We start from the raw sequence: 26,511 nt of genomic DNA, 5'->3' as shown, positions 1-26,511 counted from the left end.
ACCATAGCTTTTCCTGCTACTTCGCATTGAAGGTTGGAATGAAAATTTGACCAATAAAATTTGACCATTTAATGCAGCTAAAATTTTCTCTGTTTCGATTGGTCAAATTTCAATCTCCAATCTCGGTCTTCAATGCAATTGAGGACAATTTATCCGAGTTCATTTTCAATGGCCGCATTCAGCGGACTCAACAGTTGAGCAACATTACTAGATCTTCCTATGTAATTGGACGCTGATTGGCCGGAACTGAAGCTAGAAACCAATCACGTTCGATTGCTACTTGGCGGTTGAGTCCGCTGAATGCGGCCAATGTAATATTCGACACATGATCGTAGATGGCATCTGACACGCTCTGCCTCCGACCGGATGCGACCATTCAAAGCTGATCTGTGCCGCCATGTTGTCACGTGATCGCACGGGCAGGCAAGGAGCAGCATTGAGGTGAATGCGCCGGGTCAAATACGGGGTATCGGTTGCAAAAATTCAAGCGTCTAATTAATACGGTGAGAGCTGAGGCGGCCCGGAGCGATGGATGCGCGAAAGCTCACGGAGCTGCTGCGGGCGACGATCGACCCCGCACAGCAAAAGGAGGCGGAGGGACAGCTTAATCAGGTACGCGTGAAAATCACGGGAGGACCGTGATCACGAGCGAAAACGTGCTCCTTGATTCGCGACACAGGGTGAGAGCGGGTGGAGGGGGAGGAAGGTCTCGGGGCTCCTCGAGGGAACATGTGGCTCGCGCTTTATCCTCGTACCGGGATATCTCATGCACGTAACAGATGAGAGGATACATCCTCGACGAGGATGTATCTTTCGCCGCTAGAATCATTCTCGGATTCTTTTTTCTATTTTTTTTGTTCTTTTTTACAGACTCCAATTTTTATCGATTCGAAGTGTTTGACTGCCGATGAAAGGAATTGGAGAAACCGCGAGGAAGATGATTCATGCTTGTTTCATTTTCGGAGTATTCGCGTTTGAGATGAACCACGATTCGCTCGGTTTCGTCGAGTGATACTGATATCTGTATTTTTGTTCGTTAATCTCTTTTGTACGATGTACTCGCGTCCAAAAGGAATAATCTCAGAGACATTTTATCTTTCGGAGCAAAAAAATAATAAAATGAAGTTACCACAATTATACTTGTACTCGCGAACGTATATTGAGTTATGTACTAATCCATTACATCATCAAAATTTTCGGATAATAATTTCCTCATTCATATCATGTATGTCACTGTATGTATGTTATTTTTATATATTTAGTATTTAACATATATGCTGTACATACTTTATATACGCTGAAATTTGTTACAAGCCTGTAGAATGTTGTAGCAATAATATTTTAATCATGCAGCATATGAGTGGATAAAATGATATTGAATTTTTCAGATTCACAAAATCATTGGTTTCGCTCCAACGCTGTTACAGGTAGTAATGTCAAATGAAGTTGATGTACCTGTTAGACAGGCTGGTAAATAACAATTTGTAATTTTTTTGCACTATGTACAAATATTGAAAATAAAATTTAAATTATGCACACAATATTTTCTTGTTTTATAGGTGTAATTTACTTAAAAAATTTAATTACTTCAAATTGGGCTGATAAAGAGGCCGATAGTGGACCCATAGAATTTAGCATTCATGAACAAGATCGTGCAATGATACGCGATGCCATAGTAGATGCAGTGGTACATGCTCCAGAAATAATTAGGCAAGTTATTATGTTTCATTTATATCATTAACTAAGAATATATATACATATTGTAATTATAATAATATATATTTTGTCCTGCATTATATATATTTAGAGTACAATTAGCGGTATGCATCAGTAATATAGTTAAATATGACTTTCCTGGGAGATGGACACAAATAGTGGACAAAATTACGATATACCTTCAAAATCCAGATGCTTCGTGTTGGCCTGGTGTTCTCCTTGCACTGTATCAGCTTGTTAAAAATTTTGAGTATGTATATTTAACTGTACACTTTCAATATTTTAATATATAGTACATATGTCCCATGCAGTATATGTTTTATATGTCCCCTACTTTGATAACTAGGTACAAGAAAGCAGAAGAGAGGGGACCATTAAATGAAGCAATGAACTTGTTATTCCCTATGATCTATCAATTGATATTACGCTTATTGCCTGATTCATCCGAACAATCTGTCCTACTTCAGAAACAGATACTAAAAATTTTCTTTGCTCTCACCCAGGTATGTAGGAAATATCAAGATATAAGAAAAAATATTTGTTAGAATATTTTGAAATTTTTGACATATGTGTTTTATTTTCTCTGCAGTACACACTTCCCCTTGATCTTATTTCAAGAGAAGTATTTTCACAATGGATGGATGTAGTAAGACAAATAGCTGACAGACCAGTACCACCAGAGATCAATAGTGCAGATCTTGATGATGACGAACGCGCGGAACTGCCTTGGTGGAAATGTAAAAAATGGGCGTTACATATTTTACATAGAATGTTTGAAAGGTAATTATATAAGTTCATTATATAATGAAGTTTAAATGTTTAAAAATGAGAAGAAACGTTTATATTCTGATATTACATTCTAATTATAGATATGGTAGTCCAGGAAATGTGACCAAAGAATATCAAGAATTTGCTGAATGGTATTTACAAACATTCAGTGCTGGTATTCTCGAAGTTCTTTTAAAAATTTTGGATCAGTATCGTAGGAAAATCTATGTCTCTCCTAGAGTAGTACAGCAATCAATTAATTATATCAATCAAGGGTAAGAATTGATAAACGGTTATGTTTTGCCATAAAGGGTTAACGTGATAATAATAATCTTTTGAAATTTCAGCGTGAGTCACGCATTTTCTTGGAAATTTTTGAAGCCTCATATGTTTGAAATTATACGTGATGTTTTATTCCCTATTCTCTCATATTCCGCCGCCGATGAGGAACTGTGGAACACTGATCCCTATGAATACATCAGAGTGAAATTCGGTAAAATCGAATTAACAGCATTTAATTTAACCGTTTTAGAGAACTTTGTATATTTATTAGTTTGCTTTCAGATATTTTCGAAGATTTTGTTTCGCCCGTAACAGCAGCACAAACTTTATTGCATTCAGCATGTAGAAAACGAAAAGATATGCTTCAAAAAACCATGCAATTTTGTCTAGAAGTTTTAACTAGTCCAAATGCAGATCCAAGACAAAAAGATGGTGCATTACATATGGTATGTTTATAGAAAAATATTTGTGTTCCTTAGATTTTTTATGGATGCTCTATACAATTTTTGTTATATTTATATATTTACATGCGATTTATATATATTAATGTAATATATGGAATTTTATATAGATTGGAAGTTTAGCTGATGTTTTATTGAAGAAGAAAATTTACAAAGAACAAATGGATAAGATGTTATTGCAATATGTATTTCCCGAATTTAATAGTCCTCATGGCCATATGCGAGCAAGAGTAAGTAAAATGATAAATGTAAAATTATCACTATTATCACTATTATGTAATACAAACGCGATATGATAGTGACAAATGTGTTAATTATATTTTCAGGCTTGTTGGGTGATGCATTATTTTTCAGAAATTAGATTTAAATCAGAACAAATTTTAGTCGAGGCAATTAGACTGATTACAAATGCTCTCCTTAATGATCAAGATTTGCCTGTTAAAGTTGAAGCAGCCATAGCACTTCAAATGATGCTTGCGGCACAGACTAAGGCTCAGAAGTATATCGAACCGTTAATAAAACAAATTACACTTGAATTATTGACTATTATAAGGCAAACGGAAAATGATGATTTGACAAGCGTTATGCAAAAGATTGTCTGTACATATACTGAACAACTAATGCCAATTGCTGTAGAAATTTGTCAACACTTGGTAAAAAACTTGATAATGTATAATCTTATTAAAGAATGTATAAAGTAGAATATTATGTTACATCTTTTTTTTCAGGCTGCTACATTTAGCCAAGTGCTCGAAACAGATGAAGGTAGTGACGAGAAGGCGATAACAGCAATGGGTCTCTTGAATACAATAGAAACAGTTTTAACAGTAATGGAAGAGCATCCTCAAATTATGTCACAACTTGAACCAATTGTTCTCCAAGTAGTAGCTCATATCTTTGGACAAAGTGTAATGGGTATGTTTTTTTTTCGTATATTTAAATTTTTATTAATATCTAAAATTAACATTGCGATTAAAAAATAACATTGATATTTGTTTGATGATATTTTGAAATATTTCGGTTTATTCGTCTTCAATTAGTGTTAAACTTTAATTAAGTATTTTTGCAATGGAATTATTTGATTTTATTATATATATATATATATATATATATATATATATATATATATATATATATATATAGATAACGTTCATTATTATACTATATATAGATAAATTTTATTTTTTTAAAACAGAGAAAAAATAGTCACAGTTTCTTAATATTTTAATAATATTTTTGTTGTTGCATTGTTAGAATTTTATGAAGAAGCGTTATCGCTTGTTTACGACTTGACGGGCAAAAATATATCTGAAGACATGTGGAAAGTTCTGGAGCTCATGTATCAGCTTTTCCAAAAGGATGGTTTCGATTATTTCACTGATATGATGCCTGCGCTGCATAATTACATTACTGTCGATACTCAAGCGTTTTTATCAAATGAAAATCATATTTTGGCTATGTTCAATATGTGTAAAGCTGTAAGTATAAAAAAAGGATTTTCTTTATAAAAAAAATCCAAGTCAATTACTTTCTAAATATGACATTATTGTCTATATCATAGGTTTTGACTAGTGAAGGTGGTGAAGATCCTGAATGTCATGCTGCCAAACTGCTAGAAGTCATAATTTTGCAATGTAAAGGACATATAGATCAGGTAATGTTACAATATCAAAAACTAGAAATTACATACAAATAAACGTAATTATTAATTTATGAAATATGATATGAATAATTGACTCAATTTTAGTGTATACCATCACTCGTACAATTAGTGTTAGAGCGTCTAATGCGTGAAGTTAAAACTTCAGAGCTGCGAACGATGTGTCTTCAAGTAGTTATTGCTGCTTTATATTACAATCCTGCACTGTGTCTGCAAACAATGGACAGATTGCAAGGAAACTTTGATCAATCGGCAGAGCCGCTCGCTTCACGTTTTATCAAACAATGGATTAGTGATACAGATTGTTTCTTGGGGTATATATTTTTTAAAAACGCATAAAATTAAAAAAAATAGATTATAAGATATATGTAAAATTTTAGATTTAGATTTACTTCTACAGCTTGGAAGAATGAGATGTGTCATATTTCCTTACAGTTTACACGATCGTAAATTGTGCGTTCTTGGATTGTGTACCTTAATCAGCATGGGTCCTGCGCGACCTGCCGCTGTGAACGAATGCGCGACACAAATAATACCATCCTTAATCCTATTATTTGAAGGTCTGAAGAGAGCATATGCTGCTAAGGTTGCAGATGAAGACGATGACGAGAATGATGAAGAAGAAAGCGATATTGATGAAGGTAAGGGGGGGGGAGAGAGAGAGAGAGAGAGTTTGTTTAATATATATTAAGTATCTAATTATATAATTTTTTTAAGTATCTAAATATATAATTTTTAATTTCTGATACTAATTTATTATAATATAAAAAAAGTTAACTAAATTGACTAATTCAATAATTTTCAGAAGTTTTGTCTTCTGATGAGGATGAAATAGACGATGCTAATCAAGAATATCTCGAGAAACTACAGGACAAAATAACGCGAGCGTCCACTCAACACGGTTTTAATGTTAATGCAACTATACAAGATGGTCATGGTGATCACAGATCTGATGTTGATGATGACGATTCAGAATATGACGGCAACGAAGAAACCGCTCTCGAAAGCTACATTACGCCCCTAGATTCTGACGATTCCAATCAAGATGAATATGTAGTTTTCAAAGAAGTTATACAAAGTAAATATTTGTAGAATAATTTTTATAAAATTAATTTTATATAAAAAATATCAATTATAATCTTTTTTCATGTATTTTTTAAAATTCTGAATTAGATATTGAAAGAACCGACATGACCTGGTACAGAGCGTTAACGAGTCTTTTAAGTCCTGAACAAGAAAAGGCTCTGCAAGAAATTATCCTGTTGGCAGATCAGCGTAAAGCAGCTTTAGAGAGTAAAAGAATCGAACAGAGCGGAGGTAAATTTATTTCTATTTTCAATAACTTATTTAATAATTATAATTGAGAAAGATAATCGCTTGCTACATAAGTAAAAATTATAGTGAATGTTATTTTTCTGTATATTTTTTTATTTATTTAAATTCATGAAAAATATTTTTTTTAATTTTTTAGGTTATGCCTTTCACTCACAGACTGTGCCCACCTCATTTAATTTTGGTGGAACACCTTTAAGTCGATAAAGACTTATAATCACATTTGAATTTTAGATTAAGTAAGTAAACAAATTATACAAAATCTGGAACAGCCATTTGTAGCAATCATTACTATATGATTATTTCTAAAACATTACGCATTTCATATTTCCTATTTTTGTGTAAACTAATTGTACATTACTAAAGCAATTCAACAAAGTCTTACTTTAATACAATGACATTAACACTTTATCTCCATGAGATCAGTCTTGTGCATACTGTTGTTTCATTAGTCGAGACAGCAAATTTGCCTTGTAGTGGTTATAAGACAGAAAAATGTTATGGTCATACAAAAGAAAAATATGTATGTACATTCTCTTTTATACAAATTATAAATTTTACTCATATGATTTGACTCAATCGAAGTATTATATCCAGCAAGCTATATTTTCTTGAAAATTCTTGATGTAATTATTGTTTCATAAATTATTACTTATAATAATCAATATATTCATAATATTAAATTATTATTATATATTTTTTATTTTGAAGTAAATTTTTGAGTTGCAAAAGATTCTAGCATGGCTTGCTAGATACATACTCTTCGTATATAAAATGTATATTTAATAACTTCAAATCGCATGTCTTAGTCTAAAATTGTTTTAGAAAAACAAAATCGCCTAGGTTATATAATTATATAGATATTGTGTTAAAAATTGTTGGTATAAATATATCAAAAAACTTTGGGTATGTGTATAAGCTATATTTGATATTATAAATGATTAATTAATTCAGTAAAGTGTTATGCAATACAGTTTTAGATCTACTTGCGAATTATTATTCCACAGCAAAAAGGAAAGTGTAAATTGTCAAGATTAAAAAAAATAATCTCAAAATTATGTTATCTATCAGCAAAATATAGATAAAAATAATTTAGATTTTTAAATAAATACTGTTTTTTCAAGTTTTTGTTTAAATGTACATTTTATTATATATATATATATATATGGCCAAACATTCTGTGCACAGCTATTACTTTATGTAAATCCCAGCACAGCTTACTTTATTTTGAAAAAGATAATTTTACATCACATATTTTATCTGATATATCCTGAAAGATGGTGCTGCATCAAATTGGCTTTTAGCTGTCTGGCTTAGCAAAAATAATTTAAATAGATTCTATAACTATGTAACAAAGTCTTTGCAATCATAGATCTTGTGGAATATAATTACAGTACACCATTTAAAAGGGATTAAGAGAACATAAATAAATTTAAAAATATAGCTCTTCCTTTCACATAAAGTGTGTATTGTAATTATATAAAACGAACTCCAACCAGAAATAAACTATAAATATCAGAGCCCAAAATGATAAAGGCGTACAAAGAAGAGGTGTTCTGTGCTGTGGTTAATGAAATGATTACTGCACAAGTGCTTTTTATATCAGGATGCAAGAAAATACATGCATCAATTACATTGCTTCAGAGTACAAGTCGTGATCTATATTTTCAAATTTTTTACTAAAATATTATTGGATTAGTAAAACTACATGCTTTTCATCAATATTTTGTTGAGAAAAAAATATATACCTTTATAAATATTATTAAATATTATATAAATATATATTAAATACATATTCTGTATACATTTATATATTTATATATAAATATACATGATATATGTACATGATATATATTTATACTTACACTTACACACACACACATGCGCGCGCGCGCGCGTGTGTATATACACCAGACTTTTATTTTTTTTTGTCGAATATATGATCTTAGCTGTTTCACACATAAAACTGCAAGAAATGTGCAATAATTTTAATTACATGTAACATAAATTTTTTTTTCTGATTTCCTGGACCTATATGAAGATCCTATATACAGGGTGCATGCAAAGATATAACAAGAATATGATTATGTTAATAATCAGTATGTTCAAAAAATCGCATATATATATAAAACATATAGAGAATTATCATTATTTAATAACTTCAATAAAATTTTAGCTGCAATTTTATAAAGAATTTAATATATAGGATTCAATAAGAAAATATTCTTATTGAAAATCAAAATAAACTAACTTTACAATCTCTTAATATGCTCCAAGCATAGAATTACTGTACATGATTAGATTTTATTTGTTTATAATAAATATTAGTGTTCAAATTTAACAATATAAAATAGGACAAAAAATAGAGAAAAATGTATGTTTATAATACTCAATATTTTTAAAATATTTATACTATACATAAAGTGCATGTGTCTCTGTTTTTTAAATTTTAAAAGGCTGGAAATATTTTATGTAACAAAAGATGATTTTAAATTGTAAATATCAGAAAGTTACATGGCTGATTATATATTATGCAGTAAAATTGAATTGTTTACTAAGAGATGTTTAAATTATAAATAAAAAAAGTTCTGTAGATATACACAAGATATATTAAAAAGAATCAATTTTCTAACAATAATACTTAAATTGTGCATTCCTTGTATCTTTACCAATTTTTATTTTGCAGTACTCTGCTTTTAATTTTACTTGGATTACAGATATTGATTTCTTGCAACGTTTATATCTAGAAATATATATAAAGTGTAACCAATTTCTAATCTTATCGTATCTACTTCATGAATGATACGACGCGCTCAAATAAAGATGCCATCACTCTTCATATTGTGATTGAACTATTATTTGTTATTATTGGTTAAAATCTTTGTGCATGTAATGAGAAAAAGTTAATTGATTAAGTCAATTTTTCTCAAAGAATATTTAAAAAAGTGCCTTGAGATATTTAATGCAGACGGGACCTAAATTAAAGAATACAGCAGAGTAAGCTGTAGGTCGGAGTGAGGCCAGGACACTTCTCTAGTTTATAAGTTCTATAAGTATACTGTGTACTAAAGTATAATAAATTAATAATAACTGATAGAGAAGACGAAAAAAATGTTCCTTTGCTCTTTATAGGATATGAATCGCATCTTCTTTGTAATAAATATTTACTGCACACATTCTATCGCAATTTTTATATAATGATTATTATAAATAATCATGTAGCAGCAATGAATTTTACGACAAAATCACATATACGCTTAAGTCTTCATATTGTATAAATCGATAAGAGGTAAGATACAATTGATATATTGATGCTTTAATACACAGAAGTTTGTAGAAACTTCGCTATTAAACTGAAGATGTAGTTTCAATATATATATATATACATGCATACATCCATATACACACACATATATATATATATATATATGTCTATATATGTATATTGATATATATATATATATATATATATATATATATATATATATGTGTATGTATGCATATTTGTCATTTATTTATTTATCCAAAACCTTTATTTCTGGAGTTTACAATATATTTGTGAATTTAAGCATTTAGCTTTCTCTCTTACATTTATTTAATCCAAATATATTTAGTAAACAATAAAATATACGCAATCGTGCGCAATAATTTGGAATTCACAATTGTAAATCATTGATTTTTTCAAAATAAAAAATTTTTCAAAAAGATAGCAAATCTATCATTAATTTTGATATATGTAAAAAGAATTTTTTGTATAAATATAGCTCTTCTGTCCTATAGTAATCTATTCTTCTGACTTTCAGCAATTAGTTACTATTGTGAACTCCAAAAAATGTATATAGATTCATTAGAAGGATATATAAGATATTAGCTAAATATTTTGATTTATACATCAATACAACAGACAGGAGAAAGAGAAGAATTGGTAGCAATTTTAACACACTTTGTTATGTTTGTGATTCTTGCATGTATCACAATTTTTTAAAATTACATTGAAATATGCTCAATTATTTTACATAAACTGTACAAGCGTGACATTCAAAATACACTTTCCAATGTTTCTAGTAATGATAAAGTATAATAATAAATTAAATTTTGTAGCATAAAAAATTTCATAATTGTATTGTATCTCATAATTGTTAGCAATTGCTATAAAATTTGTACTTATATATAGGGCAAAGAAAATCAATCCTCCTCTCTTTGTGTGAAATAAATTCAAACTTGTTTTAATAAAAACATTGATCCTCATTTTTATGTAAGAAAAAGATTCAATCCAATTTTTTTGTTGGATAATAAAATATACTGCTTGTGGAAATCCAAACAAAACATTTCCAGTTCCGTAACAGCCTTATATTCCACTCTCAGTCAATACATAAGTTAAATTACTTGTACATATATTTAAATGAGGAGCAGATTTTGATAGATGCTGCAGTGAAAAAAGTTAGAATGAAAATGGAAGCTATATATATTTCGGAAAATAAATATTTTTTATAAATTAAGATACCTATAAAAACAAAATGGAATTAAAAATTTAGGATCTGGAAAATTCCGAATTTTGGAGCTTCAGAATTACTGTGTGTATCTAATACAATTAAATATTTTGCATTGTAACATCTATCATCTATCATCTGCCAAATGTCAAACTATATTTTTACAATCCCTTCAACACTGCACTTCAAATTCACTAAAATAATGCCATGGCCGATAAACATTTTGATAATTATTGAAAGCAAAATGAATGCATCTTTCACTTTAGGTTTATTAACAGAAAGTATTCGTCCGATTAAATGTATATAGGCCTGGCAAGACATAAGGAAAGTAAATATGTTAATGTTGTCACACAAATGACAATGAGGACACCGTGTAGTTCTGTATCCATTCCATATTTTAGGATTTTTTCACCTACAGCGAGTCCTCGGTGAAGCATGTACAGCATTGATGACGAGGCACTGTATCACTTAAGACATCGTTCAAAATAATATGATCCTACATAACCACCCCGCATTGCTTTTGCTACATTTTGTTCAAACGCCCTTCTATTGTTCTGTAGAACCTCAGCAGCATCTTTATTTAATGGATCCTCAGGATTTGGTTCCTGTTATTACATTTATTTATCAATTTAAATGTAAAATAATTAATGTAAAGTAATTAACAACAATTAAAGATATTAAAAATATTATCATACTAAAAATAAAAGATTATATTATTATATGATCTTAAAAAAAACTTTCACATACATACACATGTGTGTGTATGTATGAATTTTATGTGTAATGTGTTATGTGTTTCTTTCAAGATATAACTATATATATGAATACATGAGATCATGCGAAAAATAAGAAATTATATCTTTATATTTTAAAAGAAACTTATAAATTTATATTGTATTTATATATATATATATATATATATATATATATATATATATGTATGTGTGTAATATAAGTTTTAATATGACATATAAATAATAGAGATATACTTCATATATATAAAGTATATTGTAATTTTAGCAAGATATATTAATAGAAAAAACATACTAGGAAAAGATATTGGAGACCATAGACAATAGAATTGATCGTGAGTACGGGCTTCCAATCCTCTCTCAAAATATTGAGGCACACATTACCATCCAGGTCAATATTAGGATGATAAACTTGAGTTTCGCATTTCACTTTTGGTGGTTCATGCGGATAATTGGGTCCGACTTTGAAACTAAACACAAATCTACCACCTCTATAAAATCCCTGAAACAATCAATTGATTGAGGCATAAGGAGAATCACCATCAATCTTGATAAGAATTCAATTGTTGATGTCACAAATGAATCATTTATAGTTTTGAGAAGGCAAGAGTCAGTATTCGATCCAATATCGTAAGGAATCTCCGAAACCCTTCGGACAATACACGTGTACTCACTTCATCCGGACAGATGATTAACTTAAAGCTTAGCAGATCATCGGGATCCGGAAATTCCGTACCGCATGTTTTTGGAAGATTGAGTTCGTTTATGTCTGAAAAAGGAACGCCAGAGATGAGAGACGTAGCGGCATGGTCGCGTCGCTAAACAATCCCGAACCTTTCGTGATTCTCAGCTGCGCCGCGGACGCCTTCTTCTGGGTGCCAGCCTTGGGTGACTCGCCATCTTTTTTTGCCTGCTTCAACGAGAATAATTTGATCATAGTTAGATCGCGCGCCAAACGCGGACTAACATGCACGTATCTCTCGGACTGAGGACTGTCGCGATCGCGGATGGCATACAAAATTGCGCCTATGGAGACCAACAATTTTTTGACACCCGCGCGGGATCAATCGCTCGGTTGGTCCCGCACCACACACTCCACACGCACGAATCGGAGCAGCAGCAGCAGCAGCTAGCGTCACGTGGACGGATGATGATCGCGAACACGCTAATGTCACGGCATCGCGCGAGTACGATAACAAAGAGAAGACTGAGATGTCATGGTCTGCTTTTAGGTGATTCCTGAAAGCGACGCCCTCTATGAACATTGAAAACGTGGACATGAACTATCAAGCCAATTTCCATGAATGTTCTCAGAGGGTAATATATAATGTGCACAATTTCTGGTTTCGTTCCGTGCTATGCACGAAATGCCGGTAGCACCAGGGTATAACAAGACACTTAGATATATAAATTGATAGTAAATAAATTATTCAATCGCGAAAGATACTGTGATCTTCCAATGTAATGTTCAAAGCTGAAATAAATATTTTTCTATATTCATTGCCATACTTATATATTTTTATTTACAAAATGCCTGTTCAGAGGAAGTATCGCTTCCAGGGATCACCTAAAAGCGGGCCATGACATCTGTCAGTCTTCTCTCTGACGATAACAACGGAATCCTGAATCAGGGATCGACGGAGGGTTACCCGCTCGACATTCGGCAATTTATTTTGCCACTCGGGAGATAACGCTGTTGGCGCGATATCGGCCAGCCAATCATATTTCACGCGACGTCATCTACTGTTTAAATTTCAACGTCCTTGTATAAATTCAAATGGCGCGCACTTATTGTTCGTGAAATACGCTGTACTTTTTCTTCGCAATTAGACACACCCTTAACAAGAGGTCCCTTCTAAGTGCGTCCCACGAATTCTTATCTGAGGTAACGTATGTTTTATAATCTTGTCATATACGTCTGTCGATTTTGCAAAAATTGCGAACAATCCACGTATCTTTGCGTGCGAAATTCTTCCATGATGTGTAATTATTCATCATATAATAGTGTTTTGTTAATTTACGTTCATTGTAAGAAATTTACAACAATTTTTTATTTACTATTTATTTATAATATCGAATAATTCTAATACAATAATTTAATTTTTCGAAACTTATAATTGTTAATTTTAATCCATTAAAATAAACTCGCGACGGCGATTGTTGCAATTTTGTATGCATCATTGCATGTTAATGACGAGAACGTAACATGTATACAAATGAATTAGCGATATATCCGATATTTGAACTTCAAATAACTTGACAGCGAAATGACGTTTCTAAAAGCGCTGTTTTCGAATTGTCATCCGTTCGTTTGAGAGAATCGACGATCATTTGGAGCACTGGATGGGCAATTCTAACGCCAAGGAAAACTATCATAATTATCAGCAATATGATAGTCAGGTGTGTTTCTTCAAATATATATTCCTAACCTGCAACAAAATTATTTATATCATTAAAAATGTATTTTCTCTATCATATATATATATTTCTTTTGCTATATATATTATTAGTTCAATATATATACATATACACGCTATATTATAGTTAAATATATGTGTCTCATGTACTAACGATAATGATATTAATTTACAGTACAGCCTTAGTAATTTACTTAGCGGAAGCTGCGTCACAACAACACAGGTTTCTAATGAGGAACAAAGATCATTATCTCGTGCTTCTCACAGAAGGTGAATATATTTAATATGTTAGATAATAGTTGATCTTTAATAATAGATTTTTATCTTAAATATTATGGCTGAGTAATCAAACTAAATTTGTACTTGTTATTTTCAGTTGGACCAATGGCAATCTACATAATATTTATGCATCTTCCAAAACAGTATGGCCAGTTCCACGTTTTCAGTCAATCTTCCTCCCAGAATTCTCAATTAAAGAGATACCCATGAAGACAGGATATACTTTCTTAGATATAATAGCCAAAGGCACTTATGGAAAAGTATATAAAGTACAGAAGCAAGAGACTGGTCAAGTCTTTGCACTGAAAGTCATTAACAAAGCTAAGATTATAGCAGAAAATTGTGTCAAGCAAGCCAAAGAAGAGGTATGTATACATGTCTAAATTAGCAATTATTTTGATAAATATGCCATTTGAGAAATTTGATATTTTATACTTAGGTAGCGATACAAAGAATGGTTGGACATCATCCTTTCATAGTGAATTCTATCCATAGATGGCAAAGCAGAAAAACTTTGTATATATGTATGTACATATTTCTATTACTAGCATTGAAGTTTTAACATAATTATTTAAGTACAGACTAAGATAAATTGACAAAAATAAATAATGTTACAGTGATGGATTACATTTCTGGGGGAGAATTACTTTCACTAGTCGAGGAGTTTGGTTGTTTATCCGAAGAAGTAGTTAGGATATATGTAGCTGAAATTGCTTTAGCTATAGGTAAGAATAATTTCAATGATACATTATTGCTAATGCATTATTAACATCTATATTTAAAAACATGTATATATCTTGTATAGATTTTCTACACAACGCTGGTGTAGTACACAGAGATCTGAAAACAACAAACGTTTTGCTTGATGAAGATGGCCATGCTGTGATAATTGATTTTGGTTTTGCCAAATGGTTGCAACGCACAGAACGTACAAATACATTATGTGGAACACCCCTCTATATGGGTAAGAAAATTTTAGATTAAAGATATAAAAGTATATTCGCGAGTTTTCTTACATGCAATTTGTTAAAAAAATGATTAATAATTTTAAATATTGTATATTTATATTCATTATATTTTTATGCAAATTAACTTTTCAGCACCTGAAATCTTAAGAAAAGAATATTACGGACAAGAGGTTGATTGGTGGTCACTGGGTGTGTTAACCTGTTTTTTACTTACAAATGAGGTAAGAAATAAATTTTAAGTATAAATTATATATTTTGCTATATAACTGTAACTCAACATTTTCATTATGATACTTCACTAAGAGTACGCACTAGAGTAACATTGTATTAGAAGCCCACAACATCACAGGACTCCGTGGCGCAACGGTAGCGCGTCTGACTCCAGATCAGAAGGTTGCGTGTTCAAATCACGTCGGGGTCAAAAGCCAATTTTTTTTTCTCGTTTTATTAAAAATTACATTAATAATTATTTAATTTAGTAATTATTTTTTATTACATTTATTTTAAAATATACATTTTATTACATTTATTTTAAAATATAGTCGATATATAATAATTACTTTTTGCTTTTATATTTATTGTGTTCGAGTTCATAAATCATAAAATTAGTTTGCATTGATACTTAGATATACATATCTGGAATTTAATAACGCTAACCTTAACTATACAAATATGATCATCGCGTTAGTATTCAGCAATTGCAAAAAAATAACGCCCCCGGGTGGGCTCGAACCACCAACCTTTCGGTTAACAGCCGAACGCGCTAGCCGATTGCGCCACGGAGGCAGTTGACTGCGTTTCTCCTACAAGTACAGTTACTGATATCCAGAATTATCCTTCGTTTCTCGTAGGATTATTTTTTTATAACATTCATTAAATTTAAAAAGACTAAGTCTCTAAAAGAGAAAACGTAAAAATTAATTTGCACTATTCGATTTTGACTTTATTTCATGCAGATTTATCTTAATTAATAAAACTTATTAACTGCAACGATTAGTTACTATATAATAATATTTAAGATGGAAAAGTCGTAATTTATTTAATAGTAAAGAAACACGCGTGCTTTTAAATAAGACAAACCAAACAGCTTGGATGTCAGTCTTCGTTATTTAATTCGAGATTTATTTCAAAGTTCCACGAGAATAGTCGCGTTTAATGTTAAATGCGCGAAGAGTACACAGGGGACCATACAATGAAACGAAATAATCTCGCATTGCGTCGCGTGTTGCAAAACTCTTTCTCTTTCTCTTTCACACCTTGACATTTCACCGAGTCCGCTCACCTTATGAATCGCACCGTTGTTTACACCTGGTGCATCATCGTGCGCTGCTCGCTCGCCCTTTGATTAATTTGCTGCATTGATGAGAAATGTCGGCGTGCCGCATGTGGATGCGACATTCGCGAACAATTGCGAGACTCCTATGGGGATCTTGTGCAAGTGCATTCTCCATCGATAGTCAATTCGTTATGGAGTTGCATTAGCGCGAGAATAGAAAGGTAGGTGTTGGCTATGACAGCGTAAATCTGTGAATTTATCTGTCTTTTGATAGACGGATCTTTGCCGGAGTTTTCTGCACTATAAATACATTATGAAAATCTTTATAATTCCTTAATTCTAAGTCGGCGATGGACAGATGTTTTAATTATTTTTTCGAAAATATCACAAAATATAAATATTTTCTTTCAATTTTATATCTTCATTTGTGATATGCATACACTCCACTTAATCAATGCAAACTAATTTCTTTATTTGTCTGAAAAGAGAAACGTAAATATTGTTATCGATTGAATTCTACCGAAAATTTAATATAAACATTTTCGTAATTAATAATTAATTCCACACGTTTATAATTTTTACTCGCAAGAATTTCCTCATTTTATCTATATATTTTGCACGTACGTTTTTGATAAAAAATTCCCGAATCTTATTATTTTATGAGAAACTGAACTTTCGAGTAGATAGGCCACGAACGTGAGATCCTGAAATGTCGTGAGATTAGATCTTGTTGCGTATGTAAACGATTTGTAGGCAGGATAAACAGTCAAGGGTTGTAAGCTAAGGGGAAAGAGCATAATCATTTTACTCAATCCGTTGGCGATGCATGCTCGGTGCGTACCCTGTTATTTCATGTTGAGAGAAGTTGTTTATCGGCTGGCGGAAGCCCCCGATTATCATATCTAACACGGTGGGTACACACACATGCAATATATATGTACATATATTTTGCGCACGCTATTGAGAGAACGTGTTACTTTGTGACTCACTTGTTATTAACTGATTAACGCGTGTCGGGTCCTCGTCGTTTCTACGATGTTGAAGCGCGACACGTTGCGATTGACAGATCACACGACCGCTACTACGTCTTATCGTGACGACCTCATGTCGTAACGCAGATTTGCGAGCTGCGCAAATTGTGGGATTTATCGGCGAGTTTACTCCTCGTATTTCTCGAGGCGTATACATACATATTGATTTCTTTGCAAGTATCATTCACGGACTATATTTCATATATCTTCCGATATCTAATAATAGCCCTTGTCAAAATATGCTTGTTGAACAAGGCTATGTGTTAATAGACGCAAACTGTGAAATAATTAAAATCTAAAAATTTTAAAAGACATTTACATTAATTTTTTTAGATATATATGTTACTATATGATACGTATATAGTAAATGTACGTTAGTACAGTGAAACTATTGAAGAAAACAAAATATATGATTGTATGATTTTCAAAAAAGATCATTATTTTTGCTTAAAAATTTGCGTATTTAATATAATATTTAGTATAATATTTTTGCAACATCTTATACATCTTAATAAATCTTAATAGATGCGATAAATCGTAGGGAAATTATTTACTTCAAAAATTATTTACTCTCTATAAAATGTTTCGATAAAGTAGAGATATTTAAATGAACCGAAAGATAGTGCGTGTATATAAGAATTGATCGTGACCTATTGTTATAGAGATATTTTTCTCTCAATTCTATTCTAATAAGTTTCGCACGATAAAATACAGTATGATCCAACTCGAACAATTATAAGTGATTAGTAAATAGCAATGAAATATGAGACCATCGGGATTTCATAGTAATAATAATAATTATTATTATAACGATGATGATAGCAATAATACAAATAATAATATTAATAATAATAGTAGTATTGGTACTAAATCGTAATAATAATAATAATAATAATGACACATGTAATCTCTAAAAAGAAGACAGAGTCGAGCTACTTACTATATAGTTTATCGGAATGGGGATGTATAGAGGTGCGTGTCACTTTCAGATGGGATATAAGGGATTTCATAAGGAAATGAGAGATATCGATTGGGGAGGGGCCCTGAGTTCGTCCTCGCGGACAGATTGCGGTGTCCGCCAGGACAAACAGGAATACTGCTCGGACCCAGGCCGAGCCGCATTCCGGAGTTGAGGGAAAAAGGATCATCGTGTGTTCTCCGTCTGCTATCGGAATTACCGAGATCGAGCGTGCGATCACGTGCGTATCGATTAAATATCAATCGATACGAGTGATCGTTCGCTGATGCCGCCGATAGTATCCGGCAACACGCGATCGTCCCGTGTCCCCGGAGATGCGCTACCGAGATCGTAATGCGCCGTGAAGATCGGACAACCCTACCCTAGAAAGATTGATCGGGTTGGTGGGGTCGTTCTTTCGCGCTTTCTCGTTCTCTCTCTCTCTCTCTTTCTCTCATTCACACTGTGCGATACTTTCACATTTTCTGGGCTCATCGTTACATGCTTCTTATTTTGACATTTCGACGATTGCATTCTTGCGCTCTTGCTCGTTTTCAGATACACATACACACACACATGCATTCTCTCTGTCGCTTGCTTTCACTGTTGCATCGCGACGAACTCGTGCATGGGTCTCGGAGAAACGTCAATGCATGAGCTCGACCCGATCCTTAAGAGGAGCAATCCTCCTATTCCTCGAGATGGTGCTGCTGCTGCTGCTACTATTGCTGCCGCGCTGCTGAGGTTACTCGTCAAACCCTCCTCGCGCTAAAATTTATTGCTCGGGTTTCGGGAGCAATTCCGCAATTTTGGGCTTGTTTTCCTTTTCCTCGGAGGATTCCTCGCTGCTCTTGGTCTCCTCGCTGGGCTTCTCTTCGGAGGATTCGTTGGAACGTTCCTTCGCCTCTTTGGCACCTTCCTGTGGCTGTTGAGCAGGCTGTTGGGTCGGTTGCGACTCGTTAGCAGAAATCTCCGACTTGGCCTGAGGCTGTTCGGCTGCTTCCACTGTGTCTCGCTTAATCTGACTGGACTCCTGAGGCTGCGCCGGTTGTTGTTCACTGGCCGCCTCTACTTGTTGGACCGGGGCCTCGGCGCTCTTCGCTTCTTTCTCAGACTCCTTCTCTTCGGCTATCTTTTCCTCGCTCGGTGTCTGAGCTTTGACAGCTGGTTGTTCGGCAGGAACCGTCTCTACTTGCTCGCTTTTCTCGACATTCTCGCTCCTTTTGGCGAGTTTCGGTTCTTCGGACGATGCAACATTTGTTGTAGTTATCTGCTCGGGTGTTTCGACAGGTGCAGATTTCTCCTGTGGCTGGGCCGATTCCTGGACCTCCTGGGTGGCGGGAACAGCGGGAGCGGCCGGGGCAGCTGCGGAGGCAGGCGCGGCGGCTTCTTCAGCCTCGCGGATTACTCGATCGGGCTTCTCGTCGATCTTGGCATGGGCGAGCGAGTGGAGGGTAGCTTCTTTCGGCTGTTCAGCTGTCTCGACCTTTTTCTCCTCGGTAGCAGCGGGCGCGGGAATTTCCGCCTCCTCTTTCTTCGGGATTGACTGCGTCACTGGTTCTTCCTTCTGTTCCTCTTTCGGTTCTTCCTTGGCAATGGCATCGTCGGCGCGCTTCTCGATGGCCGCAATCGCAGGCTTCTCAGCCGCAGGTTCCGCCGGTTCCACACTCTTAGCTTCACTGGCTATTTGTTCCTCCTAGAAAACGCAACATTAACGTAAGATCAGAATATGAAATTTATCTTGGTGTAAAAAGCGATTAGAAAAACGAGACAATTCTCGTTGGATCAAAATAAACTATTTGATCATTGAAAGTTAGAAAAGAACTCACTGCTTTCTTCTCGGCTGGATTCTCGGCCGATTGTTGTGCGGACTGCGGCGCAGGCTGCACCGATTCCTGGGCCTCGGAAGCGGCCTCCTTCAAGGATTCTTCCTCCTGCTTTTTCTCGGCCTCAGCAGTAGCCAACACTTTCGGCTCCTCTTTTTCTGCGGATTCGATTTGCTCTTCGGATGACTTGGGTTGTGCCTGAGCTTCCTCAGCTTTCGGCTGCTCTGGCTGTGCCGGCTCGTCCTTCTTCGCCTCAGCTGGTTGGATCTCCTCGCTGCTCTTCGCAGCAGGCGCGTCGACCGCGGCCGGCTCGGCCGGTGCTGGCTCTGGCTGGCTAGCAGCTATCGCAGATTCCGCAGGTGCATCCACCGTTTTCAAAGCAGGCTCCGTCGGGGCCTTCTCCTCGGTAGTCTCGAGAGGCACGACCGGCAGCGGTACGTGGCCCTCGTGGTGATCGGCCACTGGCATGGCGGCGATCATCTTCAGCCCCAAGAGGCATACCATCGTTGCCACGGCGAATTTTATCATCGTGATATCTGCAAAAAAATATTGAATTTGATTGGTAAATTAATAATATATTTGTAAGATTGAGATAATTTGGTTGAATTAATTTTATTAAAATCAAAGTTCTATTAAAGCAAATTTTTGATGATTTCTCGAAATATTTTAAAATATAATTATTGCGTGATAAAGGAAAGAGAATAATCACTAAGCTGAAGATTATCTTTTTTTAATTAAATTTATGATTTCAAGATACGTGCAAATAAAAATCGTTAAATGATTATGTGACTTTTAATATCTACATGAACTCACTTTATTTAATATGTATATTATTTAAAGTTACGAAATTAACGCGTTTTCTAATTTTTTTTGTGATAAAAATTATAAGAGTTATTTTCCCTCTCCTAATTATATAATTATATATTATTATATAACAATTGGAATTAAAAATAACCGTGAGTATTATAATCTTTCTTTCTAACGATCGATTCTTTTATATCTAATAATGCTCGCTCAGATCTACACTGTGAGAAAACATTGAGACGCGCAATCTTTCAGTTAGATGAACGGACATGAAGACGAGCTGTCATCGTGACAGCTCGTTTGAATGGGACAAACGCATGAATGGACCTCGATCGTGGATCGCGAGACAAAAGGACAACAGCTATAATCGCGTTAATGGGAAGAGGAGCCGGAATATGGGGTGCGGGGAGGAACGGGCACGTTACCGATGGACATTTTACATCAGGGCTACCGCGAGAGAATCGGCAGGAAGGAGAGGGACGAGTGACATTGAACCGAATGCACCAAATAAGGCGAACGTTATGGAACTAATGACAGGATGCGCGCCCCTCACGCTCGTTATGTCGCGCGTACGATTTCTCCATGTACGTTCGGTTTCTCACTCCGTATTATATATGGAGAACAAACTATAGCCTTTTTCGCATCGACTTTTATTGCATAGGATAAATAAAATATTAAAGATAGACAGACAATTGAAAATGAAATTATACTCGGGTAAACTCTACTTCAACTCAAATATTAGATTTGCATTTGTATATAATATTGTCTAAATTTACTCTCGAATCGTGAATTCAGATTTGAAACGTTTATACTTTATGCGAAAATAGAGTAAATTGACATTTCGTGATGCGAGTTCCATCTTTGCGTCGCCGAAACGATCAAATACGTCGCGAATGAAACACTAGACTAGCCTACGCTTGCGCGTAGGTGTATATACATGAAATTGGAGACAAACGACACAGTATTTACGGTCATCGGATTGTTGCGATTGGATTGGCGATCATTAACGCTTGAGTTAACCGTAATCACTGTAACAAAAGCAATCACTTTTGCAGTCTAGCCTATTCTGCACGACTATCATCGATCGTTTCAGCAACAAATTCAATGGAAAGGCATCTCGCCAAAGATATTTAATTTTATTTTTGCATTTAATTATGAATCTCTTTGAATATATCGATGAAAAATTATGAAAATAATCGTGAAATCAATATTTAATGATGTGCAAAAAATTGGCACGAATCGTAAAAAGAAAATATTTAATTAATTAAAAAATTCACGAGGTTTATAAATTATTCGCAAGTCATATTAAATGAAAATTTCTGCGAGATTCGCTTATTCGCTCTCTGAAAGCGGAGATTGCGCTTGTCGTACGCCTCGTGGAAACTGTCGGGTTGCGGCAAACCGGAATGCGTTGTCGGCGCGGTAGAATCGAGAGGGAAAGACGGCGACAAAGACAGGAACAACGAGGCGTAGTAACGGAGGACAGTGAACGGGCGGGAGGCGGCAAAACGATCCAATTTTTACGGTGGGCTCGGCGCGAGTTCGCGTTTGGCGACGCAATTGCAACTGGCTGCAACTGCCACATTCTTGCGAAGCCGGCCGTCTTTTCGTAACCGCGTTGCCAATATTGCCAATATCGCCGAAATCACCTTGATGATAGAAAGCGAATCGATTGCTCCCCCTCACTTTTGGGGCGAAAAAATTGCATTCGCGTCGGTTATTCAGAAGATATATCTATCGGAAATATTTCTTTAATTATGATCGAAAACTGATTTTTATTTGCATTACGTAATTTCGACAAAAAATAGAGACTGCAACAGTTAAGATTCAATTCTTCAAATATTTATGTATAAAAGTGTCCGCGACGAATATAATTACACCGGATGTACGGCGATGTGGCGCGTCGTCGCAATAAATTTAATTGCGAGCCAATTCAAGTACTATACCCGTCGCCTTATTATCCGTGCATCACACGTACGTTAATTATTTCCTACACGTCACGAAAGAGCGTATGACGGACGCGTGTTCGTCTCGCGTGGCGAGACCAGCGATTTCGTATTCGACGTAATCTCTTCCGTTCCACGCAATCTCCGAAGAAAGAAAGGAGAAGAAGAAGAAGAGAGAGAAAGAATCGACGAAATTTTTCGAAGAGGAAGGCGACGCATTGTTGATCGCGCCACGAATACAAATAAGTATTCGTCGGCCAGGTCGATAGATACAGGAAATGCCTGTGAAAGATGATGGACGCCGATTACCTCATCAAGATCATCAAAGATGTAATGATGGTACCACGCTTACAAAGAAGTCGCGCACACCATTAAGTGCTTCAACGTCAATGAGTATAGCCTTCTATTCTTTTCTTTTTCTCTCCCTCTCTCTTTCTCTTTCTTCTCGCCTTTCATTCTCATGGTTTCTAATTGCGTATTGAAAGAACGGTGTTCGTTCGTCTAAACTAAAGCCGTGAAATTCGTTGGTTCAATTTAAATTCACGAAATGTAGAATCGTGAGATTCGTTCTCTTTGTCTAATTTAAATCTATATAATCTATTTCATCTATATAATCTATTTGATTGCACGAGGAAGAGCTTATTAATTAGAATAGAGATTTTGCAGTGTGCTCGTCGATTGTAAAAAACAAAGAAGCTATTCAAGAAAATGGCCGCCGGTTGGCGACCTCGGGTTGACGTTGCGGCGCAGGTAATTTGTAGATTGACAGATTAGGCTGGCTAATTAAGGGTCGGAAAGCGCGTTGTAAGAGGGGGACGCAAAATTACGCAAACGCGGTTGCCGCTTAAGAAATCTACAAATTATGTATACAGCAACGACGTAGCGCTTTGACGCACGTTTTGCCCTCTTAACACTGGATTTTCTGACAAATAAAAGATGTTCGTGAATTAATTTCTTTTTTTATGGACTTTTTTTTAGATATGAATGTCATATGTATCCAACGGGAATTGCGCGAGACATACATTTGTCTCGTCGAGAAGAAACATAAAAGCGAATAATCAATTGAAATTTCTTGCAATTAATTTATACTTATACAAGTTAATATAAAAATAATAAATTTGGGCGTGCAATTTCATGCAATTTATGGATGCATTTTTATTCTGTTTCTCATCATTTTAACAAAATTCTCTGTACATATTGCAGTCAAAATGATTTTAATATAAGTTAAAGTATAAAAATCTTCTATGTATTTAAATATACTGCAATTAATATGCAAGACTTTTTTCTCTCTTTCTATTTATGGATTAAAATTATCGAGAATTATGGATTACGAATAATAGATATGTTCTAAGCGATCTCTTTTTAATCATTTTTAAAATACAAAAACAATTTAATGGTTAGAGAATTGTAATCATGTTTATTAGCAAAGAGGAAGACATTTTTTCGAGGCGTTACTTCGAAAAATCGCATTCCCTATATCTCGATTAATTGAATGAATGAATACCAGTGTGAACGGTGGATAATAGCATTGTCGCGTTCCACTTTCAAAACTGTCTATTACTGTCGCGGTAAAACCGCAACACGGGGACTCGTTATCAAGTCCTACACATATTGCGAAAGAAGCGTAGCCTCGAGAAAAGTCTCTTGCGCACAAAATTAATAATCAATCCGAGTTAATTAACCGCGTCTGACAATCGCACATGTCACCTGGACTCGAGATGTCATCGAATGATTATTTATGAAGTTTATTCACATTATTCATATTTCGAAATTAAACTATAATATGCAATATTGAATTTTAGATTCAACTTCATATAAAATTTAATAATTAATTGATGAAATGTCAAAAATGAGAAAAAATGTCACTTGATAATTAATTGAATCGATTACTGGAAACAAATCGCAATTCGCGTTTCACGCTTCGGCCGATGTCCGAAGTTTCAAGATTATGTCGGCTTATGGCTTAACGAAGAAACTTGATCGATCGACAAACATTTCGAGATTGTCGGCTCGAGTAATCCGTGGTGGCCGACAAACGATGACTTGTCGCGTCTCCTTCGAAAGATCAATTCTCTCTGTCGCGAGACGGAGTTTCTTTACTCGAGGGTTGCAAAACTCTGCAAAAGAGAATGAAGATTGTGTACTCACGTCTTTTTCTCTTCTCCGTAAGCGAGTAACTCTTGCCAGACGAGTTGGCGTCGGGCACGGCTTCCTTTGCTCTTCTTCGGCTTCTCTTGCTCTTGTCTCCCAAGTCGGCTCTCACCGGTTCGCGCGAACTATCGATTGGCGCGATCGATCGGAGAACGAAATAACGCGGGGGTTTCTGTCTTCCCTTTCTCTTTTTTTCGCGCGCGTGCAGATTACGCTCGTTTGCGAAGGACCGTTGGCGATCGGGATGAAGGTTGGGTCGTGTGTCGAGATGGAATCGCCGGGGCCCCGCTTATATACCCATTTACCCACCCGTCCTAGCGGCCAGGATCGTGCAAGGGGGCCCCGACCCTCCTCGCCGATCGAGCCATCGGGAGGGGCCCCTCTTTTAGTCTTCTCTTCGCCCTTCTTGGACTCTATCTGCTTACTTACCTACCTACCTACCTACCTACCTTATCTCCTTCCTTGTTCTTCATCTTTCCTTCTCTCTTTGTCTTCCTCCTACACCGCTTCTCACATTTCTGCCTCGATCTCGCTCGCTTCTGCTTACTTTCAACTCGCTGCTTGATTCTTTTGCTCTTTTCCGTTTCGGCCCACGATATCTATACTTGGCTATCTCATATGCCCGGTCCTGAAAAGATCTTGAGTTCGGGAATGAATTCATAACGTGGCTTGTGACCTATTGCTGATTTAATGGGATGACAAACGCCTTGACTTAACCCTTTAATTAATTGTAAATATTGTATATGTATGTACGTTCAGCTAGAAAACTTCAGCTCGAATTCGATTAAAGTTCTTCCTATTATTCCTTAACCATTGTATATGTATATGTTGATGTAAAGAAAATAATTAATCTGATGATATAAGCGTGATAAATTACTTATGACTCGTAATTAAATAATTAAATTCTGTATCGTACAAGACAATCTATATCATACTACAGCGAAATTTTCAACTTCCATTTATCACTATTTACTAAGAACTTTATTTGTAGAATCGTCAAATTGCTTTTACATAATATGAGATAACATTTGTAAATCATAGATAAGCTTCAGTTAAAATTAAATATTCAAAGCAACTCAAAAAGTTCAGAAGAAGAGAGAGATACAACGAATATTTGAAAAAATTTTGTTTAAACTTTTCTACATATTTTTTGAGTTTTAATTGTGTATGAATATCTTTAAACACGAATGGAACTTAATATCTTTTGAAATACATTGTTCAACGTATCTCTCTTATTTATATTTTTATATATGTTTAATACTTTATTATAGCATACAGGATGTCATTGCGAATATTTCATATGATATGCCTGATTAATATAAATTATTGTATTTTCTGTTAAACGATATATGCAATCATTACGGTTTTTATGGTCCGATTAATCGTAGTTGAGG

At 34.6% G+C, this 26,511-nt stretch overlaps 4 protein-coding genes and 2 non-coding genes across 6 annotated transcripts in view; 3 read left to right on the top strand and 3 right to left on the bottom strand.

Moving 5' to 3' along the window:
* Positions 1-394: 394 nt before the first annotated feature.
* Positions 395-6,838, top strand: LOC105248024 (importin-7). Its single transcript, XM_011252556.3, has 19 exons — positions 395-612; positions 1,389-1,470; positions 1,560-1,710; positions 1,808-1,966; positions 2,063-2,219; positions 2,306-2,496; positions 2,586-2,759; positions 2,832-2,977; positions 3,049-3,212; positions 3,338-3,457; positions 3,554-3,880; positions 3,956-4,142; positions 4,482-4,705; positions 4,789-4,881; positions 4,975-5,201; positions 5,323-5,528; positions 5,693-5,965; positions 6,061-6,204; positions 6,359-6,838. The coding sequence occupies exons 1-19, from the start codon at positions 529-531 to the stop codon at positions 6,424-6,426; spliced, it is 3,177 nt and encodes a 1,058-aa protein (XP_011250858.1). The 5' UTR covers positions 395-528; the 3' UTR covers positions 6,427-6,838.
* A 3,716-nt stretch (positions 6,839-10,554) lies between these two features.
* LOC105248023 (NEDD8-conjugating enzyme Ubc12) lies at positions 10,555-12,598 on the bottom strand. Its single transcript, XM_011252554.3, has 4 exons — positions 12,296-12,598; positions 12,136-12,230; positions 11,757-11,963; positions 10,555-11,314 (listed from the first exon to the last, which is right to left on the bottom strand). Exons 1-4 carry the CDS (start codon positions 12,396-12,398, stop codon positions 11,174-11,176), a joined length of 546 nt encoding a protein of 181 aa, XP_011250856.1. The 5' UTR covers positions 12,399-12,598; the 3' UTR covers positions 10,555-11,173.
* Positions 12,599-13,239: 641 nt separating this feature from the next.
* The window catches only part of LOC105248022 (serine/threonine-protein kinase S6KL), a 46,206-nt gene continuing 32,934 nt past the window's right edge, over positions 13,240-26,511 (top strand). Inside the window, exons 1-8 of the mRNA XM_025411327.1 lie at positions 13,240-13,346; positions 13,725-13,861; positions 14,054-14,148; positions 14,255-14,522; positions 14,597-14,681; positions 14,775-14,882; positions 14,963-15,121; positions 15,258-15,346. Of these exons, the coding sequence (XP_025267112.1) occupies positions 13,805-13,861; positions 14,054-14,148; positions 14,255-14,522; positions 14,597-14,681; positions 14,775-14,882; positions 14,963-15,121; positions 15,258-15,346 (861 nt within the window). The 5' untranslated portion in view covers positions 13,240-13,346; positions 13,725-13,804. The remainder of the gene's footprint in view (positions 13,347-13,724; positions 13,862-14,053; positions 14,149-14,254; positions 14,523-14,596; positions 14,682-14,774; positions 14,883-14,962; positions 15,122-15,257; positions 15,347-26,511) is intronic.
* On the top strand, positions 15,475-15,546 carry Trnaw-cca. The gene has a single exon. It is a non-coding gene; the product is annotated as a tRNA-Trp (tRNA).
* Positions 15,838-15,911, bottom strand: Trnan-guu. Its single transcript has one exon. It is a non-coding gene; the product is annotated as a tRNA-Asn (tRNA).
* LOC105248019 (fibrous sheath CABYR-binding protein) lies at positions 18,485-25,398 on the bottom strand. Its single transcript, XM_011252551.3, has 3 exons — positions 25,115-25,398; positions 20,220-20,752; positions 18,485-20,086 (listed from the first exon to the last, which is right to left on the bottom strand). Exons 2-3 carry the CDS (start codon positions 20,742-20,744, stop codon positions 19,166-19,168), a joined length of 1,446 nt encoding a protein of 481 aa, XP_011250853.1. The 5' UTR covers positions 20,745-20,752; positions 25,115-25,398; the 3' UTR covers positions 18,485-19,165.

Source organism: Camponotus floridanus, unplaced genomic scaffold (genome assembly GCF_003227725.1).
Source record: "Camponotus floridanus strain SB8 unplaced genomic scaffold, Cflo_v7.5 scaffold39, whole genome shotgun sequence".
Lineage (NCBI taxonomy): Eukaryota > Metazoa > Arthropoda > Insecta > Hymenoptera > Formicidae > Camponotus > Camponotus floridanus.
This window is presented reverse-complemented; position numbering and strand designations above follow the sequence as displayed.

Bases quoted from the DNA above. Each gene is read 5' to 3' on its own strand.
- LOC105248024 (XM_011252556.3), top strand. From the start codon at position 529: ATGGATGCGCGAAAGCTCACGGAGCTGCTGCGGGCGACGATCGACCCC. The intron at 2,220-2,305 runs GTATGTAGGAAA...TTTTCTCTGCAG, and splicing joins TTTTCTTTGCTCTCACCCAG to TACACACTTCCCCTTGATCT. The intron at 4,143-4,481 runs GTATGTTTTTTT...TTGCATTGTTAG, and splicing joins CTTTGGACAAAGTGTAATGG to AATTTTATGAAGAAGCGTTA.
- LOC105248023 (XM_011252554.3), bottom strand. From the start codon at position 12,398: ATGATCAAATTATTCTCGTTGAAGCAGGCAAAAAAAGATGGCGAGTCA. The intron at 12,231-12,295 runs GTTCGGGATTGT...TTCCTTTTTCAG, and splicing joins GCAGCTGAGAATCACGAAAG to ACATAAACGAACTCAATCTT. The intron at 11,964-12,135 runs GTGAGTACACGT...TGATTGTTTCAG, and splicing joins TAATCATCTGTCCGGATGAA to GGATTTTATAGAGGTGGTAG.
- LOC105248019 (XM_011252551.3), bottom strand. From the start codon at position 20,744: ATGATAAAATTCGCCGTGGCAACGATGGTATGCCTCTTGGGGCTGAAG. The intron at 20,087-20,219 runs GTGAGTTCTTTT...TGCGTTTTCTAG, and splicing joins ATCCAGCCGAGAAGAAAGCA to GAGGAACAAATAGCCAGTGA.